At 56.7% G+C, this 14,225-nt stretch overlaps 5 protein-coding genes across 5 annotated transcripts; 3 read left to right on the forward strand and 2 right to left on the reverse strand.

Annotated features, from left to right (window-relative positions):
- Positions 1-467: 467 nt before the first annotated feature.
- On the forward strand, positions 468-1,439 carry D7B24_003515 (uncharacterized protein; the record flags this gene model as incomplete). Its single annotated transcript, XM_028637704.1, has 2 exons — positions 468-1,035; positions 1,240-1,439. 2 exons carry the CDS (start codon positions 468-470, stop codon positions 1,437-1,439), a joined length of 768 nt encoding a protein of 255 aa, XP_028499260.1.
- A 393-nt stretch (positions 1,440-1,832) lies between these two features.
- Positions 1,833-3,762, reverse strand: CCT5 (T-complex protein 1 subunit epsilon; the record flags this gene model as incomplete). The annotated part of the gene is made up of 5 exons (XM_028637705.1): positions 1,833-2,294; positions 2,353-3,469; positions 3,552-3,600; positions 3,682-3,699; positions 3,753-3,762. 5 exons carry the CDS (start codon positions 3,760-3,762, stop codon positions 1,833-1,835), a joined length of 1,656 nt encoding a protein of 551 aa, XP_028499261.1.
- Positions 3,763-4,592: 830 nt separating this feature from the next.
- Positions 4,593-7,179, forward strand: HBS1L (HBS1-like protein; the record flags this gene model as incomplete). The annotated part of the gene is made up of 4 exons (XM_028637706.1): positions 4,593-4,890; positions 4,966-5,673; positions 5,726-5,926; positions 5,975-7,179. The coding sequence occupies 4 exons, from the start codon at positions 4,593-4,595 to the stop codon at positions 7,177-7,179; spliced, it is 2,412 nt and encodes an 803-aa protein (XP_028499262.1).
- A 1,197-nt stretch (positions 7,180-8,376) lies between these two features.
- KAR2 (ATPase with role in protein import into the ER) lies at positions 8,377-10,556 on the forward strand (the record flags this gene model as incomplete). Its single annotated transcript, XM_028637707.1, has 4 exons — positions 8,377-8,584; positions 8,644-8,758; positions 8,823-10,311; positions 10,368-10,556. The coding sequence occupies 4 exons, from the start codon at positions 8,377-8,379 to the stop codon at positions 10,554-10,556; spliced, it is 2,001 nt and encodes a 666-aa protein (XP_028499263.1).
- Positions 10,557-11,294: 738 nt separating this feature from the next.
- Positions 11,295-12,970, reverse strand: LSB5 (putative actin patch assembly and actin polymerization protein; the record flags this gene model as incomplete). Its single annotated transcript, XM_028637708.1, has 5 exons — positions 11,295-11,575; positions 11,664-11,820; positions 11,877-12,335; positions 12,390-12,785; positions 12,953-12,970. 5 exons carry the CDS (start codon positions 12,968-12,970, stop codon positions 11,295-11,297), a joined length of 1,311 nt encoding a protein of 436 aa, XP_028499264.1.
- Between the last annotated feature and the right edge of the window lie 1,255 nt (positions 12,971-14,225).

The following is a 14,225-nucleotide window of genomic DNA, read 5'->3' on the forward strand; positions in this document are numbered from 1 at the left end:
CAATGACGGACAGCAAAGCCGCCACGCACCCTGACTGGCGGCGCCCCCACGGCAGCCAGAGGGCGCGGACGGCAAGTGCTGCTGCGACACCGAGCGAGAGGATACCGATCACCGGCAAGTCGGCCTTTTCGGACCCAGAGTACGAGCCAAGTGGAGCTCCGGTCCGGACGTGATTTGAGTCATCCACTGGAGGAGGGAAAGGGGCGCTGGCAGGACCTTGGAACCTTGTGGAGCGGCTTGGAGCTGCTTCGAGGCGGTACCTGACGTCGTTGTAGTCATCGTCACCGTTACTTCGTTGGCCTGCATTTATTTGTCTTGGACAGGAGGTGCAGATCTCCCAGATTTTTATCGTCACACGTACTCACAGATTTTCTTCGACGAACACCCGTCTGCCAGGCCACTGAATCTCTTCACACACTTATCCTCACTGCTGTCACCACTCGCCTCACTCGCCAACCACATTCGACATGCCTGTCACGATCCACCTCGTCCGCCACGCCCAGGGCTTCCACAACCTCTCTGTCGAGAACGAAGCCCTGCCAGACCCCCTCCTCACAGACCTCGGCCTCAAGCAGTGCGCCAACGTCCGCGCGACCTTTCCTGCCCACGCCTCCCTCACCCACCTCGTCGCCTCGCCCATGCGCCGCACCCTCCACACCTGCCTCAACTGCTTCGGCCCCACCCCCGAGGACCCCCAGCCGGCGGCCCTGCTCCCGGTCATCGCCATCCCCGAGCTGCAGGAGGTCAGCAACTCGCCCTGCGACACAGGCACCGACGTCGCCGTCGTAGCGCCCGAGTTTGGCGCCAGGGCCGACTTCTCGCGCGTCCCCGCCGGCTGGAACGACAAGGAGAGCGCCGCCTCGCCGTGGGAGCCCACCCTCGACAAGCTCGAGGCGCGCGCGACCAAGGCGCGCCTCTTCCTGCGGGACCTGGCGCGCGCGAGCGGCAAGGAGGACGTTCACATTGCTGCCGTGTCGCACGGCGCGTTCCTGCATTTCCTGACCACGGACTTTCACGGCGTTGAGGTGCCGAGAGGTATGGGTTGCTTGTCTCTGTTCTGGCGTTGGTGTTTTTTTTTTCTGTTTTTCTTTCTGTTTTTCTTTCTGTTTTTCTTTCTGTTTTTCTTTCTGTTTTTCCCTCTGTTTTTCCCCCTCCCTCTATCTTTCTGTGGCTCTCTTCCCAGACTTTTCTTTTCCACTTGCGTTTCAACTCGAGAATCATCGCTGACTCCTTTCGTAGCTACGGCGTGGGAAAACTGCGAGTTCCGCTCGTACCAGTTTGTGGACCCCGCGGGCGAGGACCCTGCTGCACTGCTCCGCGAGACGGACGAGAGCTGGACCAGGAGGAGCGAGGAGGCCAGGCCCACGGGCGAGCAGCTCGAGGAGCTGAAGCAGACATTCTACCGCGAATTCGGGCCCCTCCTGAAACACCAATACTAGGTCTTTCGTGCTTTCGGTATGATGAGTTGAATGACGGGACGATACTGCGCTCGAGAGAACGTTGGGGTCAGAAGAGGAGGGATTTTACGCTCTGGGATAGACGAAGATACATTAGACGCCCTAGATAACATCAAGATCGGTTTCACGTGTTCCTCGCATTATACCTCTGCATCACACTCGCAAGCTCGGACCCTAGGGACTTCCCGTAATGGCACACGGACCGAACATCAATCCATACAACGTTCGTTCATCTTCATCATGTCATGTTGTCATGTGCATTGATGTGCAGGAGTCTATCCCGGCCTCAGACCGAGCTTCTATCGGCATAATACAAAGGTTGGTATAATCCCGTGCACCCCGTCCGCTCGAAACAAACCAGCCGCCTTTTTTGATTTAGAAGTCCTCCTCGCCAGACCCAGACACAATGACGTTGTTGACCTTGAGCACCATGCGGCACAGCTGTGTCGCCAGCTGGAGCTGCTGCTTCTTGCCGATCAGGGGGTCGATGACGAAGGCGTCCTTCATGTTGTTGTTGCCGCGACCCATGCAGTCAACACCGAGCTTGCCGCGGTCGCTGGGGCCGGCCTTGGCCTGCTGGCTCTTGATCTCGGCCAGCGTCGAGATGGGGTTGAGGCCAGAGTTCTGCGCCAGCGCCATCGGCACGGCGTCGAGGGCCTCGGAGAAGGCGCGCATGGCGTACTGTTCCAGACCGGGCGTCTTGACCGCCGCGTCCTCGACCGCCAACGAGCAGGCAATCTCGGCCGCGCCGCCGCCGTAGACGACGCGGTTGTCGCGCACCAGGTTGCGGACGACGCAGAGAGCGTCGTGTAGTGACCGCTTGGCCTCGTCGATGATCTGTTGCCGTTAGTCTCTGCCTGCCTGTCCTGTTCTCTGCTCCGCGTTCCCAACGTACCATCTTGTTGCTGCCCCTGACAAAGACCGTCACCGCTCGTGTGTTGGCGCACTCCTCAATGACGAGCATCTTTTCCCTCGTCGTGCCGAACGACATTTCTCTGACAATGCCGGCACGTCCCAGCTTCTCCGCCTTCAGGTCCTCGAATCGCGGCACTATCCGGCCGTTCGTCGCAATCGCCACCAGCTCAATCTCGGGTCCGCCGACCCACCGCACGGCGGGCAGCTTGTTCTGGAGCAGGAGATGGTTCGCCTCGTCGTCAAAGCCCCACTGGCAGATGGCCAGGTTGGCGCCCGTGTCCTTGATCTGCTGGATCATCTCGATGAACTTCTCGCGCTCGTAGTTTTGCAGCTTCTTGAACTCCTCGACGGACGTAATGTCGAGCTTGTGCTTGGTCTTGGGCTTGGGCGGCTCAAAGGCGCAGGTCAGGATGGCGATCTTGGCGTCCTTGACCTCGGAAGGCATCTGGGGGTGGGAGAAATCCTTGTCGATGATGACGCCCTTGACGAGGACAGAGTCCTCGAGCGCGCCGCCGACCTTGCCGTCGACCTTGATCAGCTCAAAGTCGACGTCCTTGCGCTCGAGATCCGCAACGGACAGCACGGCGTCGACGGCAATGTTGGCAAACTGGTCGTGCGACTTGGACACAATCTTGCTGCCCAGACTTGTGCGCGCCACCTTGACCAGGTTCTCTGTGTCCTCTTTGCTGAACTCGATCGTGTCGGAAATGTTGTCGAGCTCGGCGACGGCAATGTCGCAGGCCTGGTCGTAGCCGTCGGCAATGCGGATAGGGTGGATGCCCTTGTCGATCAACTCGGCAGCCTGCTCGAGCAGGGCACCGGCCAAGACGACGACGCCGGTCGTTCCGTCACCAATCTCGTCGTCTTGTGACTTGGAAAGCTCGACCAGAAGCTTGGCGACGTGGTTGGAGATTTCCATCTGTTGCAGGATCGTCGCACCATCGTTCGTGACTGTGATGTCGCCGTCAGGGGAGATGAGGATCTTGTCGAGGCCGCGGGGGCCGAGGGAGCTCTTGACGATGTCGGCGACCGTCCGAGCGGCGAGGATGTGGTTCTTGACGGCCTCGTTGCCGTACTGACGCTTCTTTTTGCCCTGACTGTTCGGGAGGGGTCAGCGGGAGGGGGACGGAAGGGGGGGGCCGCTACTGAAAGGCAGGGGATGGCATGTGCCGAACATACTCTCGGACAACGATGAAGGGGCGGCCCTGCTCATCCTTCATCACCGCCGCTGTGCAAACCGGTCAGTTGTTGGTTCGTGGGGGAGGGGTCGGTGTAGGGGCTCAGGGGTCGACAATCAGGCAGCGCATACCATTGCTCATATCCAGGTCTAGAACGTAAGTTAGCAAATGACTGGAACAGTAGAGGATAGCAACTACTCACTCATCGCCATGTTGGGAGCCTTTATCGGTTACAGAAGCTCTACCAGGGTTTGTTGAGGGGTATCGGGCGACGTTGTAGGAGGTAGCGGGTATCGTGGACTGAAGTCGAGATTAGTGAGCTCCAGCTTGCACGTCGCCCAGGCCAAAATTTCTGAATTTCGGAGCGCTGCTGTCTGCTTCCAGGCTCCCCCAAATCCCACGTCACGTGCAGGTGGTGGGCCGTGCCGGGTGCCCCGCATATTGAATGCAAGGTAAAGGTACCTCTCTGAACACAGCTGACTGAATGCTTTTGTCGCTTGCATCTACAAAATTGATCGTGGATGCGGTTTTGTTGCTGTGTAGACTCGCTGGTGCCATGGCTCTTTTCCAGTTCTGTGTTTGACCGTGTTGTCCGCAGATACAACTTCTATGATGCTCTCGCGTTGGTGTACATGGTGATGGTCAGAAGCCTCTCACCGCCTGCCTAGCCTGGCCCTTACGAGGGCGGGCTTTGGGCTCCAAACTGCCCTGTTCTTGTGTTGATACCCCGCCACCGAGCACTGCTGCCCCGCCAATGACGACCAGATCAAAAGTCGGGCTACATACACCATCCTCACCCTCACGAGCACAAGCGCGACTAGTCATCATCACCTTCTACCCTTCGCAGGATTCGAATCACTCTGTTGTCCGAACATCCTCACTCCATTCCTCCGTACATCTGCCAGTGCTTCAGCTCGAGCCACAGCCAAGTTTTCGTTTGGAGCCACTTCGACGTCACTCGATAGTCCTCCACGGCTTCTTGCATTGCAGCTCGAACCTCTCTTCCCCATTCGTTCTTTGACGCTGAGACGTCTTTTTCCAGATGTCGCGCCACCAAGCCGTCCGTAACTTGGACTTTGAAGAAGTTCTCGACGAGTACGATGCTGATGATGGTGAGCTCGGTGCGGATCAGCTTACCCCTGAGGACCGCGATGCATTAGCCAAAGGGGCTGAGCAGGTCCGTGAGACTCTGGGAAGCGCCGCTGGATCTCTGACGACCCAGCAAATACACGACGCCCTGTGGTACTATTATTATGACATTGAGAAGACCGTCGACTACCTCTTAAAGAAATACATCACGCCACCAACTCCCAAGTCTGAGCCCAAGAAGCCGAAGGAGGGTAAGTCGCTCATTTCATTTCTCGCGTCTAGTTGGAAACAGGGACCAGGAAGTGCAGAAGTTGAGCGTTCGGTAGCCGGCAGGACAAGACAGCAGATGCAAAGTGACATTGGCAACTTCGGCATGGCCTCCTTCTATGGAATTCCTTCAACCACCCCGTGGCCGCCTCCGTCCTGGTATTTCGAAGACATGCCCTGGATGAATGTGCCAAAACACCGGCAAGCCATGATGGTTCCTCCCGTCTTGCCCGTGGGCGGGCTTCTGGGTGGTGGCGAAGGGCCGAAGGTCTCCAAACTCCAAGCGCTTGCCGCGGCCCGTAAGAAGAAGAGCGAGGCCGTGAAGAAGCCCGAGGAGTCGGAGGAACGGACACAGAAACGGCTAGCCGAGCTCAACATCAACGAGCAAACCTATGCAGAGAACGTCAAGCCCGGCTCAGGTATTCTAGCGAAACGCCAGAAGCTCGTGAGCGCCAACTCGGGCGGCAAGACATTGCCCGCAGCACAGCCCCTTCCAATTCCATCAGGGCCGTCCCCACCCACCACCATGGAAGTGGACGAAGTCCATAATGAAGAGTCATCAGACCCTGCGCCAGCAGAGGAACAAGCAGTCACGTCAACGTCCCGGCCGTCCGCCTTTGCTCACGTACTCTGTGGCTTGTCTGCTGGTTCTGCCGACCCCTCAACTGATACTTTCAACCTCCCCTACAAGTCATCCCCCTTGTTCAACTCTGCAGCGTTTGACCAGCCCAGCCCCGATGACATAGTGCTCGCGGCGCAGGCCAAAGGTTCGCGATTCGCGAAGAATCAATGAGGCGCTGACTCTGATTTCCTTCGTAGCCGGCAACCGGTTTGACGCTGCTGCTGCAAAGAGCGCTACCGCCGCCAAGAAAGCTCCCAAGTCCAACGGAGGGCCGCCGACAGAAGCTGCCAAGGATCTCTCACTGGACGATGCTCCACCCCCGAAGAGCAAGAAGATCAATGTGCTTCAAGAGTTCGAGAACAGCAAGAGCAAACGCAGCGCAAGCTTTGTTGTAGTTGGTGCGTGAAAGCTACTACGACTCTACTGAGCTTTGCTGACAACTCCAGGCCATGTCGATGCAGGCAAGAGTACGCTCATGGGGCGGCTTTTGCTAGAGCTCAAGTTTGTTGAACAGCACTTGATCGACAGATATAGACGCCAAGCAGAGAAACTGGGCAAGTCATCATTTGCGCTCGCCTGGGTCATGGATCAGCGAGAGGAGGAACGCGAACGTGGTGTGACCATCGACATTGCCACCAACCAGTTTGAGACCGACAAAACCCAGTTCACGATCCTTGACGCCCCGGGTCACAGGGATTTCGTTCCTAACATGATTGCCGGAGCCAGTCAAGCTGACTTTGCCGTCCTCGTCATCGATGCCAATACTGGAGCTTTCGAGAAAGGCTTGAAGGGCCAGACGAGGGAGCACGCATTACTATTGAGGAGTCTCGGCGTCCAACGTGTCATTGTCGCCGTCAACAAGCTGGACATGGTTGGGTGGTCCGAGGAGCGGTTCAACGAGATTTCTGAGCAGGTCACCGGCTTCATGAAGGGCAATGGCTTCCAGCTAAAGAACGTCACTTTCGTTCCCATTTCTGGACTCAACGGCGACAACTTGGCGGTCAAATCCGAGGACCCCGCGTTGTCTTGGTACAAGGGCGAAACACTGATTCAGGCCCTGGAGGATTCCGAACCACTGGCCCGGGCTCTGGAAAAGCCATTCAGAATGTCCATCTCGGAGATTTTCAAATCTCAACAGAGCCAGTTGACAATATCGGGTCGCATCGAATCTGGAACTGTGCAGACGGGTGAGAGCATTGTGGTGCAGCCTAGTGGAGAACCGGCCAGCATTCGTTCCATCGAGGTCGATACCGAGATTCAGGATTGGGCGGTAGCTGGACAGAACGTGTCCTTGGGTGTCTACGGCATCGATCCTATCCATATTCGGGTAGGCGACATCATCAGCAGCAAGGCGGAACCAATCGAGACCAGCGACTTGTTGACCATGAAAGTGCTCGCCTTTGAGCACTTGATGCCCATGCCTGTCGACGTCCATCGAGGTCGACTACATGCCGCCGGCAGAATTCAGTCGATCCCGGCAGTGCTCAACAAGACTACGGGCGCAACGGAGAAGAAGAACCCCAAGGTTGTGGCGCCTGCCAAGGTTGCACGCGTCGTGGTCAAGCTGGAGTCAAAGGTGCCTCTGGAAGCTGGGCAAAGAGTCGTGTTGCGAATGGGCGGCGAAACCGTGGCAGCAGGTCTTCTAGAGTAGCTGTTGAGGATTGCCAAAAACACGCAGGAAACGAAGTCATGATGCATCCAAAGGAAGCGAATGGGAGGCTGGCATGTTTCGGGGGTATTGCTGGAGGTTGGGGGTGCCGCATGAGGGCATGATGGGCACTGCATTTTTAGTCGCGTTTCAACCAATAGAAACCATCCCAAATGAGGAATCGAGGGAACATGCAGGCAACTCCCGTGTTGGTTCCTGAGCCGGCCAGCTGAGGGGCAGCCTCCCGCTCGACAAGTGAGCAGTCTGAAGCGTCAACGTGTCTTTAACCCGATATTCTGCGTCACCCTTGTTGCAACGCAATTCGAGCTTCTGGCCACGGAGGCTTTCTTTACGCACAAGGCGAGTCGTCGTTGATGAGAAATCACGTCGCTTTCGGAGACAGCCATCCGTTCCTACACCCCGCAGCCAGATTGAGCCAGAGCTCAAGTGCCAGAGCCCCGCATCACCAGGGTCTAGGGGCAGGGGGGGGCAAGAAAGGCCACGATGTCATTTGGCAGCGGTAAAGGCAAAGATGTATGCCAGGCGGAGGAAGGCATCGCCAGCAGGTCAGAGACGTGACAGCCTCGTGAGTCACTGCGGTGGCCAACCTGGACGATGGAATAGTATGGAACGCCTGATTCCTTGACCGCTGAGCTCATCGAAATGTCTGGAATACTTCATGCCCTGGATCCTGCATCGTGTCCCCACGAAGTTTGCCCATAGCGCCAAGGGTGGAGGCGCTAAGGTTCTTGTCAATCCGCCGGTGGCTCGTGCGTGGCTGATCATGTAATTCGCACTGTAAAGTCTTGTTCTTCAGGTGCAGATCCAGGGCGGTGAATGATGTGCTCACAGTGCATGGACACGTGCACGATAAGCGGTCACAACAGCGATAACCACTTGAACCCCTGCCAACTGTGGCGCTCTTGCTGAAATCTGGCCTTTTTGTGCAATGGACAGCTTGACTTTCCGACGCCTTCTTTTGGGGAAGCTCACTTCATAAAGGTTTCCATTCTTCCCTCTGCCCTTCACCTCTCCGATTCTTCAACCCAACTCCCCTTCCCTCCCATTAACCCACGGCATCATAACCGGCTGGAGGTAGAATCCCCTTCGCTGCGTGCCTGAAACTTCTTCCTTCCTTATATTTCCCTTTGCTGCGCGATACCCTGGATAAGAGCGCGATCCGAACCATTTCACACAAACATGTCGAGGTCTCGCAACTCGATGGCCATGGGCTTCGGCCTGTTGGCCTGGATCTGTCTTCTCTTCGCGCCTCTGGCCCTTGTCCAGACTGTGCACGCTGAGGAGCCTGAGAACTACGGTACCGTCATTGGTATCGATCTTGGAACCACCTACTCTTGTGTCGCTGCCCTCCAGAAGGGCAAGGTTGAGATCTTTGTCAACGACCAAGGTACGGACACCTGGCCTCTCACGAAATCGCGACACGCTTGCTGACCCGCTCGCCAACAGGAAACCGTATTACTCCCTCTTATGTCGCTTTCACCGAGGATGGCGAGCGTCTCGTCGGTGACGCCGCCAAGAACCAGGCCGCCGCTAACCCTTACAACACGATCTTCGATGTCAAGTAAGCCACTAGCCAATCGCTTCTGTTTGCTCACAACGACACGTCGTGCTGACCAAGTCTCTAGGCGTATGATCGGATCCAAGTTCAGCGACAAGAACGTCCAGGCCGATCTCAAGCACTTCCCCTACAAGGTTGTTGCCAAGAACGAGAAGCCTTCCATCCAGGTCTCCGTCAACGGCGAGGACAAGAGCTTCACTCCCGAGGAGATCTCCGCCATGATTCTCGGCAAGATGAAGGACACCGCTGAGGCCTACCTCGGCAAGAAGGTCACTCACGCCGTCGTCACCGTCCCCGCCTACTTCAACGACAACCAGCGCCAGGCCACCAAGGATGCTGGTGTCATTGCCGGTCTTAACGTCCTCCGTATCGTCAACGAGCCCACCGCCGCCGCCATCGCCTACGGCCTTGACAAGCTCGACGGCGAGCGCCAGATCATTGTCTACGATCTCGGTGGTGGTACATTCGATGTCTCTCTCCTGTCCATTGACCAGGGCGTCTTCGAGGTGCTTGCCACCGCCGGTGACACCCACCTTGGTGGTGAGGACTTCGACCAGCGTGTCATCAACCACTTCGCCAAGCTCTACAACAAGAAGAACGACGTCGACATCACCAAGGACGCCAAGGCCATGGGCAAGCTCAAGCGTGAGGCCGAGAAGGCCAAGCGTACCCTTTCTTCTCAGATGTCCACCCGTATTGAGATCGAGGCCTTCCACAACGGCAACGATTTCTCCGAGACTCTGACCCGCGCCAAGTTCGAGGAGCTCAACAACGACCTCTTCAAGAAGACCCTCAAGCCCGTCGAGCAGGTGCTCAAGGACGCCAAGGTCGAGAAGAGCGAGGTTGACGACATCGTTCTCGTCGGTGGCTCCACTCGTATCCCCAAGGTTGTCTCCCTCATTGAGGAGTACTTCAACGGCAAGAAGGCTTCCAAGGGTATCAACCCCGACGAGGCTGTCGCCTTCGGCGCCGCCGTCCAGGCTGGTGTTCTGTCCGGCGAGGAGGGTACTGAGGACATCGTTCTCATGGACGTCAACCCCCTTACTCTCGGTATTGAGACCACTGGCGGTGTCATGACCAAGCTCATCAACCGTAACACTCCCATCCCCACCCGCAAGTCCCAGATCTTCTCCACGGCTGCCGACAACCAGCCCGTGGTTCTCATCCAGGTCTTCGAGGGTGAGCGTTCCATGACCAAGGACAACAACATCCTCGGCAAGTTCGAGCTCACCAGCATCCCTCCCGCTCCCCGTGGTGTTCCCCAGATCGAGGTCTCCTTCGAGCTCGACGCCAACGGTATCCTCAAGGTCTCCGCCCACGACAAGGCCACCGGCAAGGGCGAGAGCATCACCATCACCAACGACAAGGGCCGTCTCACTCAGGAGGAGATTGACCGCATGGTTGCCGAGGCTGAGAAGTACGCCGAGGAGGACAAGGCCACCCGCGAGCGCATTGAGGCTCGCAACGGTCTTGAGAACTACGCCTTCTCCCTGAAGAACCAGGTCAACGATGACGAGGGTCTCGGTGGCAAGATCGACGACGAGGAGAAGGAGGCTGTGAGTATTCCCCAGTGCGTTTGGACCCATGAGTACACGACTAACTGTTTTTTCAGATTCTTGAGGCTGTCAAGGAGACTACCGACTGGCTCGAGGAGAACGGCGCCGAGGCCACCGCCGAGGACTTCGAGGAGCAGAAGGAGAAGCTATCCAACGTCGCCTACCCCATCACCTCCAAGATGTACCAGGGTGCTGGTGGCGCCGGTGGCGAGGCTGATGAGCCCGCATCCCACGATGAGCTCTAAATTCCTACTAGCTAGCTTCTGGGAGTTTGTTGTTGTTGATAACAGTTCAAAGCACAAAAGAGAACGAGAATCATGCATGACGCTGGGAGGAGCTTCTCACCGCGCGCGCAAACGCCGCCCGCCGTGTTTTTCTGATTTAAAACCCCTGCTGTTGGGCAGGTTAATCGGCGCAGGCAGCATTGGCGGAGAGGACGACGCGCCCTCCGCCGGGCATGTAGACTACGGGAACATGACATTAGTGAAATCTGAGCCGTTGAAAACAGACCATGGTGACATGTGGTGACACGACTTCTGGAAACATGTGCCTGAAATCCCACCATACCTAGTACTTTACAGCATTGAATGTATGTTGTCAGTGGCGGGAACAAACATGATGTGGTCATCCAGTCGAGCATGCGTCGTGCTGCGATAGTCTCCACCGCACCTCGATGTCCACTCTTGTGGTACGTTGGCAGAACAGCCTGTGATTGTTGGAGTACCTACGCCCTGTACACAATCGCCGCACCCATCATCTCTGCTCACTTGCCCCTGCCTTTCGTGGTGGAATTCAAATCAAATCGACGACTGAAGAATCTCGGTCTGCCATTGACGAAGAAGAAACAAACGAAAAACAACAAATCTTGGTGAAAAGTGCGCATTTCCCCCCTCCCCGTTTCCCCCACGCATGTTATGCTGCCATTTGCTCCAGCTCTGGTCCCTATTGTCCAGGTTCATCGTTCCTTTGGTGTACCTTGCAGCCTACGACCACGACGGCTGTCCCCTCTCGAGAGCAGGTGTGGCGACGGCATTCTTGTCCGCGAAGGGGTCGTCATCGTCTTCGTCGTCATCGTCATCAACCTGCTGGACCGGCGGGCGGGGCGGCTTCGTCGGCCCTGAAGCATTGGCGGGCGACACAGACGCGGGCTTGGACCGGGCGCCGGGGCGTGGCGGAGCCAAGGGACGGGGAGGGCTGGCCCCGAGGTTGAGGCCCGCCATATCGGGCGCATCCGGGGTTGCGCTCTTGCCCTTTTCGGTAGCCACTGCAGTTGGAAAGTTAGATCCATGGGTTTTTGATAAAGAGGAACAGAGGGACATGAGTGTCTACGGGGGTTAGACGTGATGACATACTTCTGTACATGTGGGCCTGTTCCGCGAGTTCGTCATCCGAGTCAGAGTCCGCGTCGATAGAGCGATCGAGCTGCTCGAAAGTCATGAGCGCAAGCACGAGGTCGTCGTTTGCGTGGAGGAGGCTGCCGAGCCACTGTTCAGATTCAACATGGTGGATCTAGAGGGGGCGATTGTCAGTATTGCTGGCCAGTCTGAAGAGACTTGGACGCTCACATAGCGGAGGATCTTCCTCCTGAGCTTCTTGCACTCCTCGAATCGCTGAACGGCGAGCGCATTGTCAGAGATGCGCTCCTTTTCTCGGTTGATGGTCTGCAGGGCGTTGTTGAGGTTGGTGGTGGAGATGGAGGCCTCGGCAATATCGCTCTTCATGTTCTCCTTCTCGGCCTCGAGAACAAAGGGCTTCTTCTTGCCCTTCTTATCCTTGGTCTTGTTCTTGTCTTTGGAGGATCCGAAAAAGGACGTGCTTCCAGATGCAGAGGATGACTTGGTATGGCTGAAGGAGTTGACGGTGCTGGCCGGTTTCCCGTATGGTGCTTTAGAGGATTCGCCGGCGCGGCCTGATGGCGATGTCTGGCGACCTTCGTCCTCATCCTCTTCGCCAAAGGGATTCTCCGTCTCACGGACAGCCTTGGATCGCTCCTGCGTCATGGCTTGTTTGCGCTTGGGAAGATCCTGAATGTGTAAGAACGTGGTTGTTTTGCCTGCTTCGCGATTGTTTAGACATACCGTATGAAGCTTGGCGATGCGCTCAAGTCCCGGCGTCCCCTTGTAGTCAGCCCATCCAGCAAACAGAACCCTGCACTTCTTCTTGACGTCTGGATCAGACAGATCTGAAGTGCCACAGACGCGGAGACGCTCGAGCAGGGGCTCGTCGGCAAAGGTGCGCTGGAATCGGGGGCCTGCGTTCAGGATAAGGCCATCGAGAATGGCGAGGGCGCGGAGCTGGCGATGGGCGTTGCCATACTTGAGCTTCTTGCGAATCGCGCGCGCGGCTTCCGTGGGACCAGTCGACTGCAACTTGATGACCTCGACGAGGTCGATAATACCACTGAGATCATCTTCCTCGTAAGACTCACTGGTGAGACGCTCGATGTACGCGGTGACAGCCGAGTACGGCTTCTTCTACATGTGTGTCAGCTCTGCTTTGGGGGCCCTTCGTTGCCATCAGTGATGACGATACTGAGCGCTATGGCTGAACATATGATGTCGCGACAGGGCGAGGCTCACGCCATGCGCCACGAGCCGCGATGCCAGGGCTAGCCAGTATGATCGGCCCAGACGTGACTGACCTGGGCAAACATGGACATTACAATGTTGTGTTGCTATCATCAACCAGGTGTTGTATGTTGGGTTGATATGAGTGTGTCGAGTGATAGCTTGACTGGCGCTAAGCGGAATGTCGCGAACGCGGGGTAGCTGGTGAGATGTGAGGGAAGCTCTGAATCACAGGCTGAGATTGCTACCTCAGGCAGACTGGAATGCGATAGAGGCAGATATCCAGAGCACAAAATTACCGAAACATGCATCAAGGGGCGTTCTCGTCGTGCTCATGAAGCTTGAGACGTTGAATGCCTTGTGACAGGCTGGCATGAGAGGTCCCGTGGTGGGGTAATTGGGTTGGAGCTCGGCCATTGCTCTCGGTCACTTTGAAGTGCAGTGTTGAGCCCCGCCATGTGACGTAGTACAGTGGCTGTTCTGTGTGGCTTGGATTATGGGGCTTTGGAGGCCTCGAAATCGACATTTGTGCATCGTGAAAGAATGAAAAAGTTGCTACAAAGTACTATGGCATGGTTCAACATGTGATATGGTTTCCACGATGGGCAAACGTTCGAATTATTACAGAACGTACCAACATTGCATATGATCATCCGAATCATTGCCCCGAAATCCCAGATGGACCCCTTTTGCGCCCCATCTTAACGAGAACCAGCGCGGCCGTCCAATCACACTAGAGAGTGCATTTTGGCAGGAGCCTCACCGACAGCCCGATAAACAGTCTCTCTCACCTCGGTGAGAAGACTTGATGTTCCCTCATTATCGCCCCGCTGTCCCCTTCATAGTAAGGTGCTGCCGGAGTCACGTGTGAGTGTGCGCCACAAGTCGTGAGCATTTGATGGGCTACCACTCAGATGGTTCTCAGCCAGATCGATCCGGGCCGTTCCAAAACTCAAACCCTGAGATGGCGGCGCCCGCAGCTCGTCACCCACGCGTGGCATGTGTAAGCTGTTTTGCAAGGCGATCTTTTGAGAAATACTCTTGGCATTTGTCAGACCTCGCCCAGCTTCTTCCATCTCCAAAGCCATTCCTCTTGGCTCATCAACGTGTGTTTCTCAGCCTCATCAGCTTTCAGCCCAACCTCGCTGCCTGGTCTTACGAGAGGACGCGTACTTGGTGCTAGAGCCATGCATACCCCACGACAAGGCGGCCACCATATTGCTTCTCCCGCGCCTCTTGTGTTGATCTTGGGAGGCCAGAGCCTTCTCGGCCTGCTTCGACCCGGCCGACAACGGGGTCACTTGCCTCATTCGACGCTGTCAGATATTCGATGCAGCTCGTTATTTG

The sequence above is a fragment of the Verticillium nonalfalfae genome, assembly GCF_003724135.2.
Source record: "Verticillium nonalfalfae strain VnAa140/NRRL 66861 chromosome Unknown scaffold_2, whole genome shotgun sequence".
Taxonomy (NCBI): Eukaryota; Fungi; Ascomycota; class Sordariomycetes; order Glomerellales; family Plectosphaerellaceae; genus Verticillium; species Verticillium nonalfalfae.